Source organism: Anas acuta, chromosome 2, assembly GCF_963932015.1.
Source record: "Anas acuta chromosome 2, bAnaAcu1.1, whole genome shotgun sequence".
NCBI lineage: Eukaryota > Metazoa > Chordata > Aves > Anseriformes > Anatidae > Anas > Anas acuta.
Window position 1 is genome coordinate 110629689 of NC_088980.1, and position 12112 is coordinate 110641800.

The following is a 12112-nucleotide window of genomic DNA, read 5'->3' on the forward strand; positions in this document are numbered from 1 at the left end:
AAGTTTCACCTTGAAGTTCCAGAAGTTTATCTTCAAATTTTCTCATTAATCTATAATTGGAATAGTTAGAATGAAGAGATATATTTTGCTAAATAAACTGGATATTATTTGAAAATCACCTCTGAAATTGCAAGTGACAGTAAAATTTTATATTTTACTAGTGGTAAGACTGATGCTAATACAGAACCTCCGTATAATAACTAATCATAGATTTTCTCAGGTTGCAAGTGCATTCAACATTCTTTTAAGTGTTTGAAGGGTGTGGGTATTCCTTATTTCTGATTATAAGAGTACTCAGTTCTCAGTACTGTATACTCAGATACAAGCTACAGCTCTTTTTCTCTCATCATTATTGTTAATTTGGCAGGAGTTTCCTTACAAAAATTAATAAAAATTAAAAATGCAGAAATACCAAAGATGTCAGCTTGCTTACAGTAAGAACACTATCAGTCTGCCCAACTTTAAATGCTGATATTCAAAGTAAAAAATAAAAACTCAGAATGCGTGTCATTTATTTCACATCATGTACTGAACCATCTTAATCAGTTGAAAGGGTTCTGATGTAGTAAAAGTGTTTGGTTTAGGATTTCTCGAGATTTTTCAGGATTTTTCAGGATTTAGAAACAGTGGTTTTCTGCCTATGTATTAAGAAAAATTTCTCTTATAAGTTGATAACCTATTGGAAAAGACATTAACATTTAAATAAAAAAATACCATAGTGAAAGAAAAAATGCATGACTAAGTAACACTCTGAAAAAAAAACACAATGTAACAGTTATTTGTCCATTTGATGTAACGGGTGTCCCATTTCCTCTGTATTTTATGTAGTATGGCTGGGTTTTGTTTATGTTTGTGTGTTTTTGTTTGTTTTTTTTTTGTTTGTTAGTTTTTGTTTGTTGTTGTTTTAGAGAGTGAATTTCAGGATTATCTGTTAAATCAGTCAAGGCATCTTGAGCACAAACATTGACAAATTTGGTCCTTTGGAATCTGTACATATTTTCACCTGGAAATAAACAAAGGTGGGATAATTTATTTACAAAAAAAAAAAAAAAAAAAAAAGAATTTGAATCAAAATACATCTCTATTTTAATACTAGTATAGTGTCTCATGCACAGTGAAAATATTCCTTTATAGCTTCTGCAGTTTTAAGAACAGTAGTCTTAGATTTCAAGGATCAGAAATAGTGATATTGAAAAAGATATAAACCTCTGTAAATGCATAGAAATTCTAGTTTTTAAGTTTCTGAACTCTGATCCGTTAATATTAAATACCAAGAACACAAATACACAAATACTTTTGAATATATATGACTTCAGGAGTGAGAATGTATTTCTTAATGCAATGCTTAAATTTAATTGGTGAGGAACTGTTTGTTTTTTTTGTGTGTGTGTGTGTGTTTTTGTTCTTGTTTTTTTTTTTTTTTTTTTCTTTCCTCCAATTAATGCATAGTGTTTTTTTTTTTATTATTATTATTATTATTATTATTATTATTATTATTATTATACATCAGTAGGGTCGGATAAACACTTTATCATATTTATGAAAGATCTTTATGTGTCAAAACATTGTTATGTTTGAATATTGATGTTTCCTTTCTTCATTAGGAAGAAAAATGATATTTAGTACATAGCAACCCAGGAAATAGTGACAAGATGTTGAAATACATCAAAAATAATAATCCAGGAAACAAGCTTCCAGAAAGTAAGAGCACATATCCAACTTATGCTAAGCTGCATTTCTGCATGGTAGACTATATATTTTTTCCCTAAATTTAAAAAGCTAGCAGTTGCCCCTTAATTTCATAAAGCTGTGACTCTGCCCTCTAAAGCCTTGGTAAAGCAGACTAATAGAAATACTTGGCACACATTGGTTACCTAAGGGAATAATACAACTATTTGCTGTAGTCGTTTGGCAAAAGGACATAAACATATGGCTTTGGTTTATATTCAGCACTGCCAGTTGTGCAAAGTTGCATGGATGAAGTATACAACAGCAGTGACAACTCAGAAATCAGAAGTGAGAATCAAAATAAATCATCCTTGTAACAAAGCTATTCAAGCTTGTCTCTGATTTAAGGTTTATTTTGCTGCTGCGTATTTTGAAGTAGTGATTTCACTATAAAGATATCTGTGTTTAAAAATAGGTAAACATGCAGCCAAATTGTTGATAATTTATAGGTTATAAACATAAAGTTTGCATTCAGTAGATGTACTTATTCATTTGAACCTATTATTTCCATGTTGTTCAACTTCCTCCTAAAGAAATCAAGTAAAGTATTGTATAAACTAAGGCAAAAGTTTCAAAAATAAAGGTGGGATGATTCCTTGGATAAGAATAATCAATACCCCCCAACAAGGCATATTTTCAGGAATAGCTGTCAAGAACACTTACTTTGTAACTTATTTATTTATTTCTTTATTTATCCGTTCTGGCCGTAAATGTGACTAAATAAAATAACAAATAATGGTAAACCACAGTGCAATCAATGTTCCTGAAAATATTGTCTTTGGACTGGATTTTTTAAAACCAGTAATAATATAAACTTTATCTAGAAGTTGCTATATGCGCACTTTGCATTTTCTTCTTGCCCTGTAATTCTCACCATCAGTCTTCCGTTAATACTTCTAAAATAATAATTATTATTATTAGTAATATATATATATAATTATATAATATATTACATATATTATATATTATATGTTGTAGTATAATAATAATAATAATAATAATAATAATAATAATAATAATAATAATAATAATAATAATAATAATAATAATAATAATAATAATAGTAGACATTGTAGAGTGGCAGAAAGATGTGTTTCACACACATATATTCATGGAACAGCCAGGTCCTGATATGTATTTCCAAATAAGCTTATTTCCAAATAAGGAAATCTTCAGACTGGCTGCTTTATGATTTGTCTAAAAAAGTATTTTTTGTTATGACAACATTCCCTTTTAATGAGTTGTATTGTTTTATTCTTAAATGAGTTGTTAAAAGGTAGCTACCAAAAGCAATGAAAAAAATTTATTCCAAGGGTTTTAGTTATTTTATGGAGAGAAACACACTGTATCATGTCACTTGGGGCACGGGTACAGCACAGAGAGGTTTGTAGTGCATAGTAGTGTCTGACTTCAATCATGGAGCTTGTTGCTTTTGTTTGAGACTTAAGGATGGATTTGTGTGCCTTAGAAGATGTCTATCTTTTTTTCTGGCTAAGTTCATCAGTCTAATTACAAAAGTAGATTTTATCTTTATGCAGTCTTACATAGTTTACACACTACAAAGAGTACTACACACTACAAAAAAGCCTCTCAAAACCTCTCAAACTTTTTCTGACCTCTCAAAACCACTAAAGGTTTTTCCTAGAAAAGTTGTTTGCCAAATTTCATTTTTTAAATCAGATGTAAATTTTAGTTGGAAAATCACAGGAGAATGTCAACTTTCGTATACCTTACCACAAGATAAACTGGTGATTTAGTTTCTTCTATCTAGTTACACTAAAGGAATCAGACTTCCACTCCAGAAATGTGACACTCACTCAGGTAAATTAATTTTTGCTTGCCCAATGTTTATCTTAGAAATTAGAAAGTGCATAGCTCTTACAATAACTATTTCCAGAAGGTCTGTTTCACTTTTACATGTATCAGCAGCACTGTTTTTTTCAAGTTATAGCTTTTTTTTTCACAGTAATATGCTGTAAAACTATCCTACCAAGATTGTAGTATCAATTTAGTTTCCAAAATTGAGAATTAAAAATTTTCAAGTAAATTGGAATAATTACTATTACTATTATTATTATTAACATTTATTGCACATGCCCTATTTCAGCTGTTAGTCATATTCTTGGATCCCATTATAATATCAGTACATGCACATGTGCACAGATAGACTCCAGGCACACACACAAAAAAACAAACTCAGAGCCAAATCCTAATTCTCTCACTCAGGGAAGTATTTCCAGGTGCTGCTCTTGAGTCCACTGACTGCAAAGCAACCAAAAGTAACATTTGGTTCCTGCAGCCAGGAATTCTGAAATAGTTTGCTGAAAAAGTATGATTGCTGTGCTTCCTCCAGTAAATTCATTTGAAGAAACAGGAATACCCTGTAGCAGTCACATAGCAAGTTACTCCAGTTTCTCCAAACAGAATATGCAGTATTGTCAGTGACTCCAGTCTGTTTTCTGGGATCTAGTTACTGACTTAGCCTTATGTCTCAACCAATAATGGAGGAGGGAGGATTGAAATTCACTAAGTCAGGCAGAAAGCATTCATCAACATAGTGAAATTTGTTGGAAGACGATCTCAGGAAACAACTCAACATTACCATACACGGTAAATTTCCACATCACAGAAATATAGCATAACTAAGGAACTTTAAGGCAGGTACTCATTTCTTAGCCTGATTTGCTAATCATTTAGGACTGTATACGTGTTAACTCTCTGTTTCTTTCTGTGTTTCTGACTAATTAGTTTCTCCCACTAATTCCTTTAAAGTACCTTAGACAGTTTCAACTAAATTTGAAAAGAAAGTGTTTAGACAAGTTGAAATCCCATCATATCAGAGAATCTACTTACAAAGTCAGAGAATCTAGTTATAAGACACAATGAAATTCATTCCACTATTCATAGAGTTTGTTGTTATTGGACATATTTTACTTGAGAAGCTTGCCACTAACAAATATGGGATTGCAGCTCCTAATAAAATTTCTCTGGCGATCACTTAGATATTATCCTGATAGCTAAAAAATAAAAATGAACCAAAAAACATCATGCATGGATTTTGTGCAGATATGACCAGTCTATCTTTTATGGCTTTTAGTCTCAAGACGGTGTATGTGCCAAGAGGGAGGGCTGATAATCCCTGACTTTGAAAGCATGAAGCACCACCCAGAATACATCCTGTCTTTGCAGTACACAACAGTAATAAGATATATCTCTCAACTTCACACCTCGATAACAATTACCTCTAAAACAATTAGATGGAATTTTTTTTTTAGAGTTTAACCCCTTTAATGTTCCAAGGATATTTTAAAAGTTTGTATTCTTGCAGACTGTCTATGGATATAATTTCATGTAAAACAGTCACTAAGCAGATAAGAATCAGAAGTGAGGAACTTTGTTCACTTTTTTTAAATGTTAGGCAATCTCTGAAAGAAGAAAAAAAAAAGGATATTGTATTTAAATTTTGAGCAAGAGGGATATTTATGCTGACACACTTAAAATATTTCACAGTTTTATTTAGTTACTTTTGTATAATTTTCAAGCTAATGCATAGGACTTTTTGTAAGTTAAGCTGCGGGGTTTTTTTATGCAACTTGGACACGATGATTCTTTTAATATGTGCTATGTACTGGGCTAAACAGCACAATAAATTTTAGGTTTGAGTTGATTAAACCTCTCTCATAATTTCAAATTATTACAAGGAAAGAAAATCAATAGAAAAATCACCTACATTGATTTTATTGTTGGTTTTCACTCATTGTGCAGTTTTTAAATATTCATCACAATACAACATGCTATTTAGACGAAAGTAACTGCTGTTCAGTAGAAGCAGTAGACACTTTTTGTTTCATAATTAAAAGAGCAGCACTGTGATTGGTGTGGTATTTATTATGAAATGATGACAAAGGAGTACCAGTGGTTTTAATAGTTTTAGCTTACAGGAGCTGTTGTTAATTTTGTCTGTAGAGTTGCAGGTGAAATAATGCACAGTGGATAAATAGTCTATATTGGTTTAACTGAACATAATATATAGTGTGTTCTGGAGTTGTTTGTCTCAATAGACTATAGTAATCAAAAGTAATGAACCTATTATGTGCAGGACCTTGGAGAGCATAGAATGGCAGTAAAAGTGTGGCACATAAAAGGTTTATTAAAGGAAATTAAAGTCCATCATTGCCACACCTGCTCCCCTATTATAAGTCTATGGCAGGTCAGTGCCTTCAATCACAACTCAGCATCAGAGAACAGAGCCATGTTTCCCATTACCATTGCAGTCACATTGCAAAAACTCATTCTCCAGGTTTTAAGGATAGTAACAAGTAAAGGCTTACATCAACCCCAATACTTAAACACAAACCAATTATGTTTCTTCCCTTCTAATAATCAACATCAGATGTAAATTTAAACAGAGAAAAGATAACATTGTCTGGGTTTGAGAATCATTTTGATCAATTTATAGTTTCATTTTAGATGTTGCTAACCTGAGTTCTAGAATTAAACTTCTTCAAGTACATAAATAGCCTTTTCAAATGTTTGTGTTCTCTCCTACAAATAGGTACTTTGATTCCTGTAACTGTATATGATGTGCAATCATATATAACAATGGACAGAAAAATATATATAAATGAAAAAAAAAAAAAAAAAGGAAATTAAAGAAACACATTTTGACCTCTAGAAAGGCTAGATTTACTCTTGTTCTTTCTCAGGTCAAATTTGTCATATTCTGCAGTGTTCTTTCAGATTAGACCTTCAAAACATCTCAGTTATCTGAGTCATGTAAAGCTAAAAATAAAGAATCTTCAGATCTGCAAACTCTATACATAGAAACAGGCACAAACAGCTTATTGCATCTTCCCCCTGTGGGGCAAATCAGTGCTGCTGATCTTCAGTAAGGAAGGGTGAAAAAATAGAGAGGATCTGCTGACATGGCTTTTTGTCTTGCGACCTTTTACAGAGAAAGATTCACAGTTGTCAGGCATTGGCAACTTCTGTTACCCATAGAATGAATCTACCTATTGCCCAGCACAGTGATATAAATCAGATGCTGGTGTCTGCAGTTGTTTCTGCATATTGATCTTCAGAAACACATGGGAGTTGCTTCCTCTGCAGTGTGTTGGATCATCACAATTTTACAAAGAGGGAAACTGAGATTCAGTGTAAAGATAGGTAGTAAGATACTACCATAGACTGAAGAAAATTGAGTTCCTGCTGTTTTTCCTGGCCAAAAATTCCTTATGACAGATTCTTCCATACTTAAAAATTGAGAGTTTTAGAAAGAAAAGGATTTTCTCTCTCTGGACATGTTCAACATTATACTGTTATACAATCTGCTGCATGTCACTGCAGCCGAACATGAAATCTTAATCCCTTTGAATTTCAGGGGGTTGTAATAAAATCCATGGATTGAAAACCTGCCCCTACAATTATGGGTCTGGGCCAGATCCAAGACCAGAAGGTGTGTATTTCCACTGCTGGTTTAGATGTAGCCAAAAGTGTCATGAGAACTGCAATTCTTGCAAGACATCCCTTATTTCAGTTAGAAATCTTATGAAAGCAGCTTTTTTTTTTTTCTTTTTTAATAATAAATTATTTATTTCATGTGAAATGCAAACCTGGAGGCTATTTTCTCCCCAAAATTAATACAAATCTGTAACTGTCTTTTTGACTAAAACTTCTATGAGAAGTGATTGATTTAAGTGATGAAGTATTTCAGAACTGTATGTGTGCAATTATGCATATTCAAGCACGAGGGTTTCATGCTCTAAGGATGACGTTGTCAGATGCAGGTTCCATTGCAGCTACTCAGATATGCGACAGTTACAATTATGCAGCATGACTGTAGGCACTGGGGCTTTGTGGGACCTTTTCTTCCAGGAGGTGAATGTTAAAAGCAACAGTCACACAACACTGCAATTTCTAACCTTATGCCTTCAGCTAACACCTGTAGACCTTGTCATTAAACCTTAAAGAGTTACCATTACCATCACTTTATTAAACAAATCTGTATCATTAAAGGTATCTCTTAGGTATTTACTAGATATTCACAGATGGCTTTTTATCTCTTTGACAAGATTAATAAGGCATGATTATTCTTTCTATTACTGTCTACCCTTTGGAAATGTGGGAAAAAACAAACAAACAAAAAATTGAGACTTTTTTTCTCAATGGCAAAATGAATGAATTAAAAACTTTGTGTTAATATTACAGATGGATGCAGATGGGGAAAATAAAAAGCTGCGCACACGCTCAAAAGGAACCAAGGGTGAGTTAGCAAGCAAGTTCCATGACCCTGTGTCCAGCACACCATGAAATGTTCCTGTGCACAGTCCCTAATGTGCAGTAATAGAGTGTGTAGCTTCCTTAGGGTTGCTTTTTTAATCAAGGCGGGACAGAGACTGATGACATTAAGGGGCACAATGTTATTAGCTATGGCTTAAAGAAAAACAGAAAAAAAAATCTACTGTATGATATTTACTTTGAACAAATTCTCAAAATAAATAAATAAATAAATATGTTTTTTTATTATGCAAACAAAGATTTTATTTAGGGACATCTTTCGTTAGCTAGACAATATTAAATGGATTTGTTCAAAATAACATACCAAACTTTGTCTAGGCCACCTGAGTGTTTTTCTGCCTACTGCCATTAATTATCAGCAAATTACCTGCATAAATGGTCCAGAAGTAAAGTTACTTTAACCAAAAGGCACAGGTGTATGCAACAGAGGAGAACCTTGTGTCTTTTTAAAGTACTTGTGCTTATGTTTGATTTTGCAAAGTTATAATATAGTTTAATTTCCCAGCTATTCCTCTTTTTGTAAAGAACAGATGGAAATGCAGTCCTGAGAGATAAACAAGCCCTTAATGATCTCAACATCTGGAAAACATGATTGACTAGCAATACAACCCTTTCAGGAAAATAACTTTTTATTTTAATTCATAACACTTTTTGTGACTGTTGATAATGACTGAAAATTTGAGATACGTTAAAATAAATGACAAAGTTTTGCCTTCCCTGCAAACATTTTTGCTTATGACTATTTTCAGAGGTGCAAAGCGCCCATTTTTCAATCTGATTTTAATGGGAATTGTACACTCTTAGGATTGTAGGGAAAAAATAATTAAAAAAAAAAAGATTAGTTTGATTCATTGTCACAATTCAGTAGAACTGGGTTGTTAATATTGTGCCTTCAGCTTTGAATTGTGGTCAGAATGAAAAATAAAAAGCAGTTTTGTCTTAATTATTTAGTCTCAACTAACCAAAGGGTGAAAAGTGCTAGACTTCACTGATAAAAAGACAGAGAGAAAACGAGTGGGGATGCTACCCACTGCCCACAGATGAGGTGATAAATACAAAAGAGATAAGCATTTCATGTCTCTGAAACATCTCTCAGTAATGCTCTCTGAAAGTAATGTAAAATTCATATATACTTCAAGAGTATAAGAACAGAGGACTTGCTACTGGATAGGAAATATTTTGATTAGGGAAGTTTCTCACACCTCAGCAGTCTCATGCATATCTTCTCAGTTAAAAGAGTCTGTTTTAGATTTTAATCAAATTTAATAGCGGATATACCATTCATATTCTTTTCATTTAAAGCACTAATTACATATTTTTAAAACTTATGAATTTTATTTCTTTATAATTTTATACAAACGTACACACACGTATATGAATTAATAGATCAGGAAAATTTTCTGAGAAGCAAAACAAAAGTTGCCTGTGCAACATGAATAATCCTTAGAACCACCTGTTGGCTTTGTCAGTATGCTGCATACCCTTGCATGGGCAGGTATTTATAAACCTGCCTTCAGCATTGTTAATTTAAATTAAAATTTGGAAGAAGCCAAGACTTTTTACACTTTCAACAAACACAAGTGCCTTCTTTCTATTCAGTTTTTCTTATTTTTCTGTTGTTTGTTTGTTTGTTGTTGTTTTGTTTTGTTTTTCCAATGAAGATCATCCTTCAGGTTTTATGTGTCCTAAAATAACTATGAGAATTATTTGTTCAGTTAATACTTGCCTTTGTAGCTAATTGTAGATACAGTCCTCTGGTTAGCATGAAATAATCACCTGTGTTTTGATAGCCATTCCTCTGTCATCAGATAGGCAGGTGCAAGGCTGAAGAAAGCACAAGTCTGGAAGTGTAAACTAATTCATTCTTTCCTTCTGCTTTTATTAACAGTTCAAGTGGACTCCATAGCTCAAGAGCTCAGGTAAGAACTCACGTCATTTATTTTTTCAGTTTTATTTTCTGATTATATCAATAAATTCATACCGAGGGTACCGATATTTAATAGAAAATCCAGCAAATGCTGCAATATGTAGAGACATAGCATGGTTCAGACAAAGGAAACTTGATTCACTTTTTAAATATACAAAAGATAAAAAGGTTAGCAGTAATTATGTAAGCATAATCAAAAATGCAATAAATTAATGTTCAGGATTCTGGTACATTGTCTTTATTTGTAGCCTATGTCAGAGCACACAATAAAAAGGTATGGTTTCTGATCAGTAATAAATACTATAACATTTTAACATCTCAACAGTCTAAGAGACATTAGTCTTTATATAGTTTTGTTAGATGACTTTTGTAACAGTGATAGTCTCTGTAAATTGCTGTAAATTCTAAATGCATTTTTCAACAAGTACTTGATGAGTTTCCACATTTTACTGAAGCAGAAGCAAGTACTTTTCAAATTTGTGTAGAGAATGATATTTCAGTCATAAACAAATTCTACAAGGATATATCATAAATAATCTAGTAAAATTTTTATATTACTATTTTAATTTTATTAATATTTACATCAGTTCCCAATAGCTGTTCCACGAGCTATATCTGCTATACCTTTGGCACCAAATCTTCAACAAAGAACAAGTACAATCAAATTTGGGTTTTCATGAGGACAAGTTCACTCTTATGTCATGTTCACTCACATATCCCCCTCAGAAAATATTTACAAGTAAATCCTGAATTATTTATCCAAATCACAAATTCTGCAGTATAAATCCTGAAACATTTTTACAAAAACTGTTAGGAGTTTTGCTTAAATTAACTTCTCATACTCAGTCTTCTTCATCATATACTACTAAGCATAGCAGGCGTCTGAAGTATGTGTTTGTGGGCTCATTCATCTAGGGAATAAAAGCAAGAGCATGTAATTTATTTGATCAATCAAAATGCCACTCTCTCTTAATATAGGGCATGAAATATTTATAGGAAGTTCTTTGCAGTTAAGACATTATATTTTAGAGTTTTGTTTTATAATAAAACTCAGGAAATTATAAACTTCTTATATATTTCTGACAAACAGAAGTGGAAGCTAACTTTTCAGATAAAATATTCATGGTGAGGCACTTATTCAGCTCTACCCTGAACCTCATTTTTCTGTACAGCTTCAGTTTTCTGAGATTTAGTGCTTCTCCTTTTTCCTCTGTGCATCCCTAATTTATGCACCAGAAGGATGCATTAATCCAAAGAGGCAGTCATCCAAAAATGAGGATGGTCCATGTGTTCCTCAGAGAAAAATGTTTGAAAAATAGAGGATGTGCAAGTTTCTGCAACATCAGGGAAGCTGTAATTTATGCATTATCAATTACTATAGGTTTTCCCAAGCAATTTCACTTTCCCTGTCAAATACATGCAATTTTAGGAAATACAGTGTCACAGATTACTTTTTCTAGCAGAGGTGTGTAGTATATCTTTAAAGAAACACACTTTTTTTAAAACACTGAACTAAACATAAAATAAAATAAATAAATAAAATAAAAGAAGATTGTCTAATCCATGACTCGGTGTTTGTGATTTCTACTACACAAAAATTCATATTGGGTATTTCAGCAGTCAAAAGGCTTTATTGACATACAGTTCAGGTGATCAACTTTTGTGAATTTGCTTGTGTGTGAAAAATAATAGCTAGAGACGTGGAGGTTTCCTTTTGAAAATGTAGCCTAACTTATTCATATTACTCACACTCATATTACTATGGAAGAACTATTGAACATTCCTCCAGAAATAAAGAATGAAAAAGTCTATTGTGTTCACTGGATACAGATATTTGAACCACTGTCTTTTCTGACCAAGTCAGAAAATGCTGTGTTGGCTGACAAATTTAAATCCATGCTTAATTAATTTCCCATTTTCCCCTGGCTTATCCTATCTGACAAAGCACTTTTGCACTCCTTATTGAGTTTCTGTTACAAAGTGCCTTGGGATACTTATACATGAAAAGCACTACATAAGCTTACATGCTCATATTGTATTATTATTAGTTTTGTAACATTGATTGGTTCTAGAGTATTTGTTAGCCTTTCTTATTCATTAAGTTGTTTCACAAAAGTAGAGAATGAAAAAAATAAAAAGTGAAACAAAGAGCTGAAAACA

At 32.3% G+C, this 12112-nt stretch overlaps 1 protein-coding gene across 4 annotated transcripts in view; it reads left to right on the forward strand.

Annotated features, from left to right (window-relative positions):
• The window catches only part of ST18 (ST18 C2H2C-type zinc finger transcription factor), a 198645-nt gene that overhangs the window by 120125 nt on the left and 66408 nt on the right, over positions 1–12112 (forward strand). For all 4 annotated transcript variants that reach the window (XM_068671696.1, XM_068671698.1, XM_068671697.1 and 1 more), the window contains 2 exons: positions 7936–7990; positions 9914–9944. In XM_068671696.1, the coding sequence (XP_068527797.1) occupies positions 7936–7990; positions 9914–9944 (86 nt within the window). The remainder of the gene's footprint in view (positions 1–7935; positions 7991–9913; positions 9945–12112) is intronic.